The sequence below is a fragment of the Pristis pectinata genome, chromosome 8 (genome assembly GCF_009764475.1).
Source record: "Pristis pectinata isolate sPriPec2 chromosome 8, sPriPec2.1.pri, whole genome shotgun sequence".
Taxonomy (NCBI): domain Eukaryota; kingdom Metazoa; phylum Chordata; class Chondrichthyes; order Rhinopristiformes; family Pristidae; genus Pristis; species Pristis pectinata.
In genome coordinates this window covers 54,393,211-54,408,883 of record NC_067412.1, presented here as the reverse complement: position 1 = coordinate 54,408,883, position 15,673 = coordinate 54,393,211, and the positions used below count along the sequence as shown (strand labels likewise).

Sequence of the window (15,673 nt, the reverse complement as noted above, 5' to 3'; positions counted from 1 at the left end):
TCTGCCTTTTGGTATATCAAAAAGGAATCTGCCAATTGTAAACACTTCACCTGTAGAAGGCAGAGTAATGAACACGTATCTTCCAGACCACTCAGTCGCTAATATCTTTCATTATACAAATAGTTGATTGGGTACTCGACTGAACAGCCACAACAATGGCAGCTGGAATTTGGTAGAATTACCTACTCCCCGAGATACAGGTCTATCCTTAACCACAAGTGGGATAAAGAAAAGGGCCTGCTCCACTAATCCAGTGGGGCATAGTAACCATTGAGTTTTACATGGGCTGTTTTGGGCACAGCAATCCTCTATTGTGAAGTGGAAGTGGTACATTGCAGAACAGGCAAGTAAGGGTCTGGAGGTGGTCAGTAAGTTGCACGAACATGCAGCTCATGTGCTCATGGATAGGTGCACAGAGAATATCAAACCTCCCATCTCAGTGCCTCCCTCTCCTGTTTAGCAGGGCATGCCGTATGAACAGCTGTCTGAAGCAGACAGACACCATACCTGGTTTACGGACGGCTCCAGTCACTGGAAGGCCAGTGTACGGGGGTGGAAAGCTGATGTGGTGAACCCAGTCACAGGAACAGTTCTGCAACAACAGGGAGAGGGTGGTTCCAGCTAGCAGTCACCTTGCCACTGCAGCACGAAACGTATCAGCTGCACATATACACAGACCCCTGGGCAGTGGCGAATGGGATGGCTGTGTGATGACCGGGAGGCAGACTGAGGAACTGGCAGATACAGGAAAGCCCCCGGTGGGGGACAGGCATTTCTGGGAAACAGATTTGAGAGGCGGACCAATGAATGAAGATCACTGTTTTTCACATAGTCACCCACCAGAAAGACTCCTCTCCATCCACTACGTTTAATAATCGAGTGGACCAGCTAGTCCAGGGAAACCAGATTCACATCCCCAGATCCTGTGCAATAGGACAATGGACACATAACGTGGTTGGCCATCTGGGAGTGCATGGTACCATGGAATGGGCGAAGCATTGAGGTGTATGATTACCAGTGGACGTGACTAAGGAAGTTGTCATTGCATGAGATGTTTGCCAGCAGGTTAAAAAGAGAGCTCTCCCTGAAAGACCAGCTGTCCACAATTAAAAGAGGAACTGGCCCAGTCCAGGTGTGGCAGAGCGATTACATTGGACACCTGCCACAGCAGCAGCAAATTAAATACTCGCTCACTATGGATGACATTTATTCAGGCCTTCTGATGGAAATTCCTTGTACAAAAGTTGATCAGGACCATACTCAAGGGATTGCAGAAGCTGATCAGTTGTTATGGGGACCCGCAAGAGATGCAATTGGATAAGGAATCTCATTTTTCAGGACAAGCCATGAAAGGCTGGGCCACCAGCAAAGGCATTTATTGATTGTATCACATACCCTACTAACCCCAAGCATCAGAGCTGATTGATGAGGATGAATAGACTTTTGAAGCAACAAATCCGTCTGTTAACACCAACCCACACCCTACAGGGATGGCTGGCAGTACTACCCCAAGCCTTGTACAACCTGATTAACAGACCCTTACCCCAAGGATCCCCTATAACTAGAATGATGAAGTGTGCCCCGGAACCTGAGGAAGAAGTGGGCACTGCAGAAAAGGGTTCATACGGTGGGTGGGAGTGTATGGGTGCACATACCAAATTCTCTGGCTTGCAAGGAGGAGGACTGTGGCAAATGGAGATGATGACACTTACTGTGTATCAGTACAAGGGAAAGACCATTTGGTGTGTTTGGGAGAAATTGACAAAATGAGAGTAATCTCAACATTTCTGAAAACCCATAATAACAGATGCTTTGTTTTCTCTTATGCGGAATGGGGTGTGTGGGAATTAATTTTATCGACAACATGGATCCTCCTTCAGGCAGACAGTACTGTTCGAGCATGCGGGAAGAACACACAGGGAACCTCGCCCCAACATGAAAGAGGAGATGTCCTCCGATGCGACAACCCCCAGCTCACCCATGAATCTGACAGTTAACTGTAATATTTATACACGGCAGGAAGCATTATGTAGCTAACAGCTTGGCTTCAGTAATCAGAAGAAGGGACTATATTGCTCACTGCCTTATCATAAACATATTGATCCAAGGGTTAACCTCTCCCTATTAGTATATGGATATGGTGATTACACCAGGGTCTGAGGAAGAAGTAGTGATCATCACCCTGAGTGTCAGAGCCAAGGAAAGGAATGAGGATTTGTGGAAACTCTGAGCACCCGATTTATCTCCGATTCCACATTGAGAGATTGATTTAGATAGGTTAATTATCCGTGAGGAACAAGTAATACATGAGTGGATTGACAGGGAGGACCAAGGCCGAGAAACCAAGAAGGAGATAGATAAGACTCTGAGGGGCCAGAGTTGGTGCAGTCAGTTTCTGGAATTGGGGAAACAAACATTCAAATACACCACTGGCTTAGGATCCTTTCGCATCTTGCTGTAATCATATTTGTTGTGCTTGTAGTGCTGTTTATTTTTGCTTATTGCCTTAAGCGAGAGGTTAAGCGGCTGCAGCATCAGGCCTCTCCTGTGTTGTATGATCTCTATTACCCATATGGAACCTTCATTATGATAATCCCACTGTTTAATCAATTTCCCATTTAATGTAGCGTTTTGTTTTTATATAACATACCAACAAAGAATCAAGGAGTGGAGTGTAAGGAGAGAATTAAGTTTTCTCGAGGTCATATTTGACTCCTCCTTGATATGTGACAAAAGTAGTGTAACACGAAATGGTGGTTGTAAGACAAAATGGCGTCAGCTTGGAATGTAGTAATGTTTTTGAGAATGTACAGGAGTACATAGCCTTGAGATTAAATAATGCTGAAAACATGTTCTTCTGCAAAACATGCTGTCACTGCATGCTGTCTCTGTTTTTAATTTATATGCCTAGGCCGAAGGTCATGAGGGATAAGAAGGTGCAGACTGGTACAATGATTGAGTGCAAAATTACGAGGGTAGAGGTTTTGAAAGGTATAAAAAGGGGGAATCTTACCTTAGGCTGGGGTCACAACCAGTGCTAAGGGATAGACTGACACAAGGCAGAGAGAAGGAGGCTGCTGGACACCTGGGGTTCCCTCCAGCATTGTCTCAGATTAGTTGATAAGTATTTTTTTTCCCTTATGTATTTTATTAAGTGTTCTTCATTACATAACCCTGATAAAGTAGTTTTCTTTAATAACCTTTAACAAGTGTATAATGCCTCCTTTGTTTGCGAATACCTCTTGCTGCTGAATCAGGAAAGATCAAGGAATGAATTTTAAAATATTTTGTTACAGAATCCTCACAGAAGTTGTTCCCAATCTTCATTGGTGAGTTCTTGAGTAAACGAGAGATTTCTACATTTAAATGCCTTCACACAGTAGGGCTAAACAAGCAGCGCCCACAGAAATGTTGAAAGCAACTGGCAGATGGCTAATTCACATCTCTTAGCTAGCGCTATTCCTGATGTCCCTGGTTGTGAAGTAGGTAACATCCTTGTCTCTATTGAATACTGTGCTAATGCTCCTGATGACTGCTGTAAAAATTAAAAAATACTCTGTGAATGTCAGCAGCTCATTCCATCTATAGCCTGGACCTTCAGATGTATGGTTGTCACCCTGACACACTCTGCCTTGTGACACAGTGACAAACGGAAGAAGCTTCACTGAAAACTTTTATTTACATGAAGTTACATTGATCCAGTGTCTCCTCCAGTAAATCCAAGAATCTTAGCTTTGGCAGCGGAACATTAATCGTACTGTAGGAATTTCAGATGGGCAATATTGACTGTGTAGATAATGATTAACTATTGATGTGGTTGTTTGGGAGGTATACAAAAAGTTCCAAGAGGAACGTGGCATTTCCCCATGTGACTGTCAGGAATTTCAGAACTTCTGGACAAATGTGGGGATGGAGAATCTCCTCATATAAATCAGGGAATTTCTGGCAGTTTCTGAACAATTACACGGGTAAATCTATACACTGAACTTGCGGCAGTTTAAAATTGGTCTGGGAGCAGTGACCCCATTCACTTTTACTGAGTGGAATGGCCTTGAGAAATCACAGTAGGTATAACGAAATTAACATATTTTATTTAATTAATTTTACTTCAATATTTTGGTTTGTTATTGTCTTTTTCTCTCTCCTTTTATACAATTTTAATAGTTAACTGAATTTTTAATAGTTCTGGGATGTCTTTTTAATGTTTCCAAATGCATTCAATGTTTTTGAAATCTGTGACAGCCATATAAATCACTGATTTATATGAGGAGATTCTCCATCCCCACGTTTGTCCAGAAGTTCTGAAATTCCTGACAGTCACATGAGAAAAGGTCACGTTCCTCTTGGAACTTTTTGTATACCTCCCAAACACCCACATCAATAGTTAATCATTATCTAAACAGTCAATATTGCCCATCTGAAATTCCTACAGTACGATTAATGTTCTGCTGCCAAAGCTAAGATTCTTGGATTTACTGGAGGAGACACTGGATCAATGTAACTTTATGTAAGCAGAAATTTTCAGTGAAGTTTCTTCCGTTTGTCACTGTGTCACAAGGCAGAGTGTGTCAGGGTGACAACCATACATCTAAAGGTCCAGGCTATAGATGGAATGAGCTGCTGACATTCACAGAGCTTTTGTTTATTTTTACAGCAGTCATCAGGAGCATTAGCACAGTATTCAATGGAGATGAGGATGTTATCTACTTCACAACTTGTTGAGACCAGGGACATCAGGAATAGCGCCAATCACAGTCCAATAGAATTACCAGCTTCCCTAAGGAAGTCACTAACTGCACACACAATGCACTCTGTTGGCTCCCAACAGGGGAATTGACTCAGTGTTCAATGAAGGTGAAGGTTGCCCTGGGTTGGACATTGTGACCATCAGCAGGAACCAGTAATGTGAAGTCCTTGGGAATGAGGGGAGGGAGAGGAGAACAATCTTAAGAAGAGCCTGCAGAAGACTGGTGACACTGGGAAGAATTATGTGGGAGCACCTGTTGGCCAGAACTGCTATTTGACCATCCCTGAACAACAGAATGATGCTTGTCATGTGATATATTATACTATTACTTTGTGCCATGATTTATTGTGTGTGGGTTAAATCAACTGAAAAATTCACAATTAAACCTCTGTGTCAAGGGAAGTTACTGGTATCTGTCTCTTTAACTTGTTCTGTCCTGTAATTACCAGCACTGTGACTTGTGGCAGTTAAACATGCAATGATTAGTTGTGCTTCAACATATTGTGAACATAGAGACGGTTATTTGGGCTGGAGAAATATATCAAACTTTATTGACAGGTTCTATGACCTTGTAATGAATCAGATTCTACAATAGAGACATTGTTGTTGAGATAATTCTGTGTCAACTGAGGCAGGCGGTATTTGCAAATGTTACAATCATCCTGAAGTCTGCCCACAGACCTCGTCTTTATACCATTTTGGTCTTTGAGGGGCCCTAATCTCTCTAGTTACTCTTTGTCCCTTAATGTACTTAAACCATCTCTTTGGATTCTCCTTAATCTCCTCTGCCAAAGTTATTTCTTGCCCCCTTTTGTTCTTCTGATTTCCTTCCTGAGTGTACCCCTGAATCCCCTACGCTTCTCCAGGGATTCACTTGCTCCCAGCCGCCTGTACCTCAGCCATGCCTCCTTCTTTTTCCAGTCAAGAGCATCAATATCCCTTGTCATTCAGAGTTCCCTATGCTGGCCAGCCTTGTCCTTTACTCTGACAGGAACATGCAGCTGTCTCGATATCTCACTTTTAAAAGCCTTCCACTTGCCAGCCATCTCTTTGCCTGCAAACAGCCTATCCATCAATGTTTGCAAGTTGTGGTCTAATACAATTAAAATTTGCCTTCCTTTAATTTAGAACTTTAACTTCTGGACCAGATCTGTACCTTTCCATAACTAATTTAAAACTAACAGAACTATGGTTACTGGTCCCAAAGTGCGCCCCCAGTAACACCTCAGTCACTTGTCCTGCCCTATCTCCCAAGTGTAGGCCAAGCTTTGCCCTCTCCCCAAGTAGGATCATTCTGTAGGAAAGCCTGAGGAAACTTTACTGAACAACAAATTCCACCCCATCTAAGCCCTTAGCACTATGGCAGTCCAACTCTATATCAGGAAAGTTAAAATCCCCTGCCATGTCAACCCTATTATTCTTGCAACCCTTCTGCAATCTCTCTGTATATTTGTTCCTCTAATTCCTGTTGACCTATTAGGGGGGCTATTGTACAATACCATCAAGGTTGACCATTCCCTCTTATTCCACCCATAAAGCCTCACTGGATGATCCCTCAGTAATTTCATCTCAGACTACTGCCATGACATTTTCCTTAATCAGAAATCCAACTAGTCCAAAGTAGCTCTCTGTGCCCTGAGTTCATCCACCTTACCTGTTAGGTCTCTCATATTGAAATAAATGCAATTTAATTCAACAGTCTTTCCTTGCTCCCTGCCATACTGCTGCCTGTCTTGTCTGCTGACCTTACTGGCATTGAATTCGATCCCAACTTCCAACCGCCTATCTGTGTCACTTCTGATTTGGAACTCCACCCACCCCCCCCCCCCCCAATCTAATTTAAACTCTTCCTAGTAGAACTAGCAAATCCACCTGTGAGGATATTGGTCCACCTTCCAGTTCAGGTGCAACCCATCCCACTTGTGCAAGTCACCTCTGTCCCAGAAGTGATCCAAATGGTCCAAAAAGACTGAAACCCTGCCCCGTGTACCAACTCTCAGCCATACATTCATCTGCCATACCCTCCTATTCTTACCTCTCAGTAGCACATGGCACAGGGAGTAATCCAGAGATTACTACACTCGAGGTCCTGCTTCTTAACCTCTTTCCTAACTCCTATATTCACTCCACAGGATCTCATTCACTTTTCAATATATGTCACTTGTGCCAACATGCATTAATTACTCTGGCTGCTCACCTCCCCCTTGAATATGTTCTGCAACTGCACTGAGACATCCTCCATACTGGCACCTGAAGGCAACACCCCAACTGGAGTCCCTTTTGTGAGCCACAGAATCTCCTGTCTGCCCACAAACTGTCGAGTCTCCTACCACTATCAGCCCTGTCTGTCTTCATCCTTCCCCGCTGAGCCTCAGAATCAGTCCTGTTGCTACAGACCTGGCTGCTGCTGCTTTCTCCTGAACTGTCATCCTCCCAGTAGTATCCAAAACGGTATATTTGTTTTCAAGGGGAATAACCACAGGAGAATCCTGCGGCTATCTGTCTATCCCTTCTACCTTTCGTGGTGGTCCACCCAATTACCTGCAGCCTGCTCCTTAGGTGTGACCACCTCACTGAAAGTCTTTATCAAGGATGTTCTCACCATTCCGGATGACTTGAAGTGGTCGGGCTTAAACTGGATTTATTTTAACTCGAGCCATTTATTTTCTGCAAACGTTACAGCAGAGCTTCAAGCAAAGAATTGCCGGTGTCACAGAGCAGCAGGTAATAGGTCAACAAAAAGCGAAATACAATGCAGTATCAATACTTTGCACTCAGGTATTTCTACGTTAGTAATTTTTATAATGTGTAAAGTATGAACATATGGGATGACCCTACGAAGAAAATGAGCGTGACCCCCAACGGAACAAAACAGGTTAACTGTTGACATTCTGCATCAAGCAGAACTTTGACACTGTGAGTGGTGCGACCTAATGGAGGTCACCGCCGTCTTGTCCAAGTGCGCTTTTGGCGAGGCTTTGTACAGATCGCAACCAGCCATCCAGTGAACCCTGTAGAATCAGGAAGGTGAAAGCAAAGGAGGACACTGCCCCAAAGACAGAGATTGTCACTGAGTGGAGGTTGTCTGTGAAGCCAACTACCGTACAGCTCACAATGACGATGAACGACAGCACCTTGGAAACCAACAGAAGCAACTTGCAAGGCGATCCATGATCCACTCAATTTTCAGAAGCGACACAAACTTCCTAGTGGAACTTTCAGAAGCGACTCTGCTGGAAAAACTTCGGAGCACCCGATCACTGAGTGCCAACTGCCACCCAAGATATATCAACCCGGCAACAACGCAGCCAATGGCAGTGAGGAAAGGTAAGCTCGGGGCTCGGAATACGCCCAGTGCCCCAGCGAGGAAGGCCAACAGCCCGACGAACCACATCAGCAGCCTGCGTTTGGATCGTTGGATTTCCAGCATAATCTTTGGGATTGCGCGAGAGAAGGTACTTGATTTTATGCTCTGGAGATCACTGGCAAGGGCAGACTTTAATTTCGGAAGATCATATTCTTCCACATCCAAACTGGAGATCAGGAAAATGGCTGGCGGTTTAACTCCGACGCTTTGGAAGTTTTTGACACAATCCTGGATGATTTGATTCTGCCCTTCACTGAAGTCAACGCCTTGCATCTGCATCGGAATAGGCGTCATTGTCGATTTTGGACCGGATGTAGTAGAAACCCTTTTCTGCTGTTCTTGAATCTTTTTGGAGAGTTCGCCATCGGACTCTCTGAATCGCGACTGGGACACGATGATGTAAAAGTCATAACTTTCAAACTGCACTTGCTTCAGGTAACGATTCAGTTCAAAACCAAGGAGTTTAATCCAGGGAGATCCCAGAGATGAACATTGGGCAGAGATGGATAGCGATATTTGGTTGGCACCGTGCTGGGTTCATCGTTCCCAGATGGAGCAGCTCCGGGGTCGTCACTCCGAAGACCCTCATCGCGTTTGATGAAGGTAGATTTCCCGGAGCCCACATCGCCCCAGCACTGCAATGTTAACCTGCAACGTCGGCTAAATCCTCAGACCTCTGCTTTATCTCAAAGATCACCGGTACCACATCACCTCTACTGTACATGGACTGAAGCCTCCTCACCTCCTCATTGCTGAAGTACTTGGACAGGACAGACGGGACCATTTTATTCCTGGGAGAAAAATAAATTTGTAAATGTCAGACTGGCGCTGGGAATATTCGAGGCGTTAGCTGTTCAGGCACAGTGGCCTCGTATTACTGCACATGGGCAAGCTTAATGAAAGGTGGAGATCGAGTATGGAATTGGGAGAGGCTGACAGAACGAAGATTGCTTTTACATGGCAGCCTCTGGACGGGCCCAGAGGGCTTCACGACCAGTGGGAATTTTCTGTCTAAGGTGCAGGCATTGATGAAACTGAATAAAAACCAAACAAACGTGTCCATACATTTACACACAGCACACAGAGAGCAATGGCCGGACACCTTTGGGAAGAAATCCTTCATGTTGTTCAACGACTCAGTGCGCGACGTGAATGTACCAGCAGACCACTCTGGCAAACACAGTGACGTCAGACTGTGTGAGAACAAGATCTGGCATCACTTGCACAAACTCCACTAGTGCACCTGACCCGTGTGAACACATGGACCACAAACACTGAGCAGCAAATCCCAACAAGAGATCTGGAACTGCTTCTGTCTTCCTTAAAGGGCCCAGGCGAACCTGCTGTATGGGCATTGCACTTGCATTATTCTTCACTTAGTTCTCCCGTCTCCTCCCATCCATCCAGCGAACCCCACATCTAGTGACACCCCTAGCACCTGCTATCATGTGCGGCACATTGCCACAGCGCCATAGACTCAGGTTCGATGCTGACCTCGGGTGCTGTCTGAAAGGAGTTTAGACGTTCTCCCCGTGACCGCGTGGGTTTCGCTCGGGTGCTCCGGTTTCCTTCCACATCCCACAAACATGCGCTTGGTGCATTGAGTTAAATGCAATCCCTCATAATTTATCCCTTGGAGCACGGAGATGAAGCTGCTAGATTGCCAGCCCATTCCCTCTCAGGCCAATGACTCCTCCCCGTGGAGTGTCCCTCGCGCTCAGTTTTCCAGGCCTGGTCGAACCAAGCTTTTGTTTATCCTGCGTGTAACTTCTGCTCCCTGATTCCAGGCTATAAAACTACCAGCCCATTAGTTACTAATTCTCTTTGTCCTAGATTGTGACATTTATTCCCGTGGAGCCCCGAATTCCCTCTGGGATCTACTGCTAACCCCACTCAGAAAGGGTCCCCCCCCCGGTCCAAAATGGGTGATTCACACCAGCCCAGAGCGAATCCATTCCTTCACTCCTGCCCGTGGCATGCAGTAAGGACTCAGTCTACACCGACGTGAATGAGCGTCTTCCGCACCAGACCGGAGGGCAGTCAAGAGTTAACCACAATGCTCCAGGACTAGAGCCATATGGAGAGAGAGGATGGCGAATTTCTTTCGGGAGCCTCAGTGAACCACAAGGTTTTATTTTAGCAGTTCACTCTCCCCGTTTCTGATGGTGCTTGGTTTTCGTTCCCGGTTTATCTATTTAAGTAAATTTAAGTTCCCCAACTGTTGGTGTTGGATTTGAACCGGTTATTCCCAGATTAACAGAAGGGTCTCCGGACGGCAGTCAATAGCTTCATGCTTGACGCTTCCCTCGTCTGTGTTCCCACCTGTGTTTGCCATTCCCCGAAACGTTTATGTCCCTTGGTGATGTGCACTTGCTGCTGTGCTGCTTACACTGCCACCTGGCGGGGCCACTTCCCCATACCGGAACATGTAGCATTCAAACTCCCACCCAAACTGGTCATAAATACCGTAAACATCTGAGATTCCAAACAGCAACTTGCGGGTTAGCACTCGACATATTCTGATCGGTCCCCTTCCTCTGCGTCCCTGTTGTTCAGGGACTCTGAACCAAATACTCCTGATCTGCCTCTCGACGCCGTCACCCACCAGTGAGCAAGTAGAACACAACAGTACACAGACGGTGAACCCAGAGAGCAACGACGACCCGAACAGCGAGGCAGGAGGGGGGGGGGGGGGGGGGGCCGGGACACACCTTAAGGTGGGGGACCTTCCAAGCTGTGCGACTCTGTTTCTCTTCGGGATCTGCAAGGGTTTGAACCTCTGGCTCGTTGGCTGCAGGAACATCAAGTGAAACAGCGAGATTGAAAGTGAAACGAACCTTTTCGAGAAAGGGGCGTGGACTGAAACATTCATTGGAGCTGAGCTTGAAGCCAATACAGTAAGACAACAACTGGTTGCAAACAACCCATCCCCCTCATCGGGGTCAAACCAGACGCACCTTCTCTAATACTGGGCAAGTCACCAGGGACTGGTAACCTGAACACAGGAGTGACCCCGACCTTCAGTTAGCTCCCAAGTTTATTTCCTCATCCCTTTCTACACTCTGTCAAGCTGTGGCCTCCTGCATGGTTACAAGGAGGCGAAATGCAATCTTAAGGAGAAACACTTTGCCTTCCTACTAGGCAGCTTTCCGGATTCAATATTGAACTCTCCAACATTAGGTAACTAGCCCCTTCTCTCTACCTGTATTAGAACGGACCATTTCTGCCTGTCATCATGTTGGCTTAGTTTATCTCTTCCTACTCGTATAATTTGGTCTCGGTCATGTCTCACAACCTTTCTATCAGCAACGCAAAGCACAGACAAGCAAGCGTAATAGGCTTTTAACTGGTCCCTTTAATTCACCTGGTCTCAGTCTATGATAGATATTCCCTTTATTCAACGCATGGCTCTCCCATCTACTCTGCAATTGTAAACACATTTTTTCTCTCTCCTTCTCTAGGGTTGATGAAGGGGTTCAGAACAGGAACATTAACTCTCTCTCTCTCCATAGATGCTGACTGCTTCCTGAATTTTCTATTTATTTCAGATTTGCAGCAATTGTAGGTTTTTAATTTTTCACTTAATCATTATGCGGTCTGCCACTCAGTCAGTGAATGAGATGGTCTCGGGGCCTCGGATCTGGTTCACAGCCAAAGCTGTTTGTTCCTGGGTGACGCATTTCAAATCCATTGAGCTCCCATTGGTCCACGTATTTCGATGCCATTGCCTGTCCTAAATCTATGCATTCAGGTTCCAGCTTCCATCCTCTCGAGTATTTTGGGACGGAAGTTCTATGATTACAGAGATTTCATGTGAAATTGTGATTCCAATGTTCTCTCGCACTCTCATTTGCAAGGAGAGCCTATCCTTACGAAGCAGAGGGAGCATGTTCCCCCCACCAACCCCATCACAACCTTCCCTCACTCTCAGCTCATTGATCAGAACATCACTCTCAGCTTATAAATCCGTGTAATGGACTCCAGTTATCACCATTCAGCGTTCCGAGCCCCACTATCAGTGTACCCATCCTGAGACCAGGATCAGGGATTGAGGGCAGTTAATTTGCATGGTCGCGGACCACAGGTCAATTGCTTCCCTTCCTCTCATTAGCACCGTGAGGTAACAGCCAACTTCCATTGCCTTTCTCACAGTGACAAGGGACAACCCACTGGCTTTTGGTAACTTTAATAAAGCTGACTTCCATCTGCTCCACATTCCACAATCTCTGGTCTCTCACGACCGATAACTTTCTCTGACATCATTCTGCCCCCACCACACTGAGTCTGTCACTGGTTCTCTACAGCCTCCTGCTCCCTAATGCACAGCTCAACATCACATCTGGCATTTCAGTCCTTTGAGCTGTTCTATCATTTAATAAGATTGTGGTATATCTCTCAATGTTCAGAAATCTATCATAGAGTCATGGTGCCATACAGTATGAAAACAAGTCATTCGGCTCACTACGTCCACGCCGACCAATGGGCACCCACCCGTATTTATCCCGTCTTTGAGTACTTGGCCCGTCGCCTTCGATGTCTTGAGGATTCAAGTGCTCAACTAAACAATCCTTAAATGCCATCAGCGAATCTGCTTCCACCACTCTCTCGGGCAGTGTATTGCAGGTACCCACTTCTCTACGCGAAAAAAGATACAACTCAGAGCCCCTCTGAATCTCTTGCCACTTACCCTTAATCTACGTCCTCTAATTTTATTTACCTCTCATCGGAGGAAAATTCCTCTGTTGACACTCTCTACACCCGTCAAAATTTTATATATCTCAATCAAGTATTCTCTTAACCTTCTCCACTCCAGGGAAAACAGACCTAGTTTCTCCAGTCTCCCTTCATAACTGAACCCCTCCATCCCAGCTGGATGACCTTCAGCTCATACGGGAGAATGAGGAGGTGACAGATAAAAGTTACAGGGAGGTGGCCACACCTAAATTGCAGGAGACAGGTAGCTTTGTGACTGTCAGGAGAGAGGAAGGGAAAAGGCAGATAGTAGAGAGTACCCCTGTGGCTGTTCCCCTCAATAACAGATACATCACTTTGGATACTGTTGGGAGGAGGGGCGGGAGGGGGGGGGGGGTGGTGGTGGTGGAACGACCTACCGGCGAAAGCTGCAGCAGTCAGATTGCTGGCACTGAGTCTGGCTCTATGGCTTAGAAGGGAAGGGGGGGGGGGGGCCGAGGAGAGAAGAAGAGAGCAATAGTGATAGACAACTCTATAGTTAGGGGACCAGTCAGGAGATTCTGTTGACGTGAAAGGGACTCCCGGATGGTATGTTGCCTCCCTGGTGCCAGGGTCAGGGACATCTCAGATCGGGTCCACAGCATTCTAAAGGGGGAGAGTGAGCAGCCAGCAGTCGTGGTGCACATTGTTACCAACAACGTAGGTAGGATAAAGGATGAGGTCCTGAAAAGTGAATATAGGGATCTAGGTAGGAAGTTGAAAAGCAGGACCCCAAGGGTAGTAATCTCTGGATTGCTGCCTGTGCCACACACCAGTGAGGGTAAGAATAGGTTGATTTGGCAGATGGATGTGTGGCTGAGAAGTTGGTGCAGTGGGCAGGGTTTCAGATTTGTGGATCACTGGGATCTCTTCAGGGGAAGGTATGACCTGCACAGAAGGGTTGGGTTACATCTGAACTGGAGGGGGACCAATATCCTTGCGGGCAGGTTTGCTAGTGCTGTTGCAGAGGGTTTAAACTAGTTTGGCAGGGGGTGGGAACCCAAGTGATATGTCAGAGGATGGGGCAGTTGGTCTACAGGTTGATGCAGCGAGTAGAGAGATTGTGAGGAAGGATAGACAGTTGATTGGGCAAGATTGCAGTCAGCTGGATGGGTTGAAATATGTGTATTTTAATGCAAGAAGTATCAGGAACAAGGGTGATGAACTTAGAGCACATGGAACTACGATGTTGTGGTCATTACAGAGACTTGGCTGTCACAACTGCAGCAGTGGCTCCTGGGTGTTCTAGGGTTTAGGTGTTTCAACAGGGATAGGGAGGGAGATAAAAGAGGTGGGGGAGTGGCATTGCTGATCAGGAATAGTATCGCAACTGCAGAAATGGAAGAAGTTTTGGAGGGATCATCTACTGAGTCAGTGTGGGTACAGGTGTGAAACTGGAAGGGAGTAATAACTCTATTGGAAGTATTCTATAGACCTCCCCTGTAGCAAAAGAGACATTGAGGAACAGATGGGGAGGCAGATTTTGGAAAGGTGTGAAAATAACAGGGTTGTTGTCATGGGTGATTTCAACTTCCCTAATATTAACTGGCACCTCCTTAGTGCAAAAGGTTTGGATGGGGCAGAATTTGTTAGGTGTGTCCAGGAAGGAGTCCTGACACAATATGTAGATAGGCTGACCAGAGGAGAGACCATTCTGGATCTGGTACTAGGCAATGAACCTGGTCAGCTGTCAGATTTCTCAGTGGGTAAGCATTTCAGAGAAAATGACCACAACTCCCTGACCTTTACGCTTTCCTTGGAGAGGGATAGGAGCAGAGAGTATGTGAAAATATTTAATTGGGGGATGGGGAATTATGATGCTATTAGGCAGGAGCTTAAGAGTGTAAATTGGGAGTAGATGCACTCAGGGAAATGCACAATGGAAATGTGCAAGTTGTTTTGGGATCACTTGCAGGGGGTTCTGGATAGGTTTGTACCATTGAAACAGGAAAAGGATAGCAGGGTGAAGGAACCATGGTTGACTAGAGGTTTGGAATATCTAGTGAAGAAGAAGAAAGAAGCTTATTTAAGTTTCGTGAAGAAAGGATCAGACAGGGCACCAGAGAATTACAAGGTAGCCAGGAAGGAGCTTAAGAATGGACAGGAGAGCTAGAAGGGAGCATGAAAAGACCTTGGTGAGTAGGATTAAGGAAGACCCCAAGGCCTTTTCATGCCCTTTCTAGCTCTCCTGTCTAATCTTAAACTCCTTGCTGGCTACCTTGTAATTCTCTAGAGTCCTGTCTGATACTCATATGTGAAGAACAGGAGGATGATGAGAGTGAAGGTAGGACTGATTAGAGATAGAGGAAGAAACATTCGCCTGGAGTCGGAGGAGATAGGGGAGGTCCTTAATGAATACTTTGCTTCAGTATTTACATGTGAGAGAGAACAACGTTTGTGAGGCTAAAACAGCGTATAACGGGCTGATAAGCTGGGACATTTTGATGTGAAGAAGGAGGATGTGCTGGAACGTTTGAAAAACATTAGGGTAGATAAGTCAGCCGGGCTGGATGGGATATATCCATGGATACTACGGGAAGTGAGGGAAGAGATTTCTGAGCCCTTGGCGATGATCTTTGCCACCTCACTGGCCACAGGAGTAGTACCAGATGATTGGAGGGTGGCAAATGTTATTCCTTTGTCGAAGAAAGGGAGCAGGGAGAAACCGGGGAATTATAGACCAGTGTGTCTTACTTCAGTGGTGGGAAAATTATTGGAAAAGATTCTTAGGGACAGGATTTATGAGAATTTGGAGAAGCTTGGTCTGCTTAAGTATAGTCAGCACAACTTTGTGAGGGGCAGGTCATGCTTCACGAGCTTGACTGAAT

The 15,673-nt window shown here is 45.9% G+C and overlaps 1 protein-coding gene across 3 annotated transcripts in view; it reads right to left on the bottom strand.

Moving 5' to 3' along the window:
- Positions 1-10,952, bottom strand: part of LOC127573879 (T-cell-specific guanine nucleotide triphosphate-binding protein 2-like) — a 47,887-nt gene extending 36,935 nt beyond the window's left edge. For 2 of the 3 annotated variants that reach the window (XM_052022428.1, XM_052022432.1), the window contains exons 1-2: positions 10,826-10,952; positions 8,789-8,905 (exon numbers count right to left, since the gene is read on the bottom strand). In XM_052022428.1, the coding sequence (XP_051878388.1) occupies positions 8,789-8,905; positions 10,826-10,917 (209 nt within the window). In that variant the 5' untranslated portion in view covers positions 10,918-10,952. Of the gene's footprint in view, positions 1-8,788; positions 8,906-9,608; positions 9,745-10,825 lie in introns of those variants that run through there. The other variant, XM_052022431.1, reaches the window with a different exon arrangement.
- Between the last annotated feature and the right edge of the window lie 4,721 nt (positions 10,953-15,673).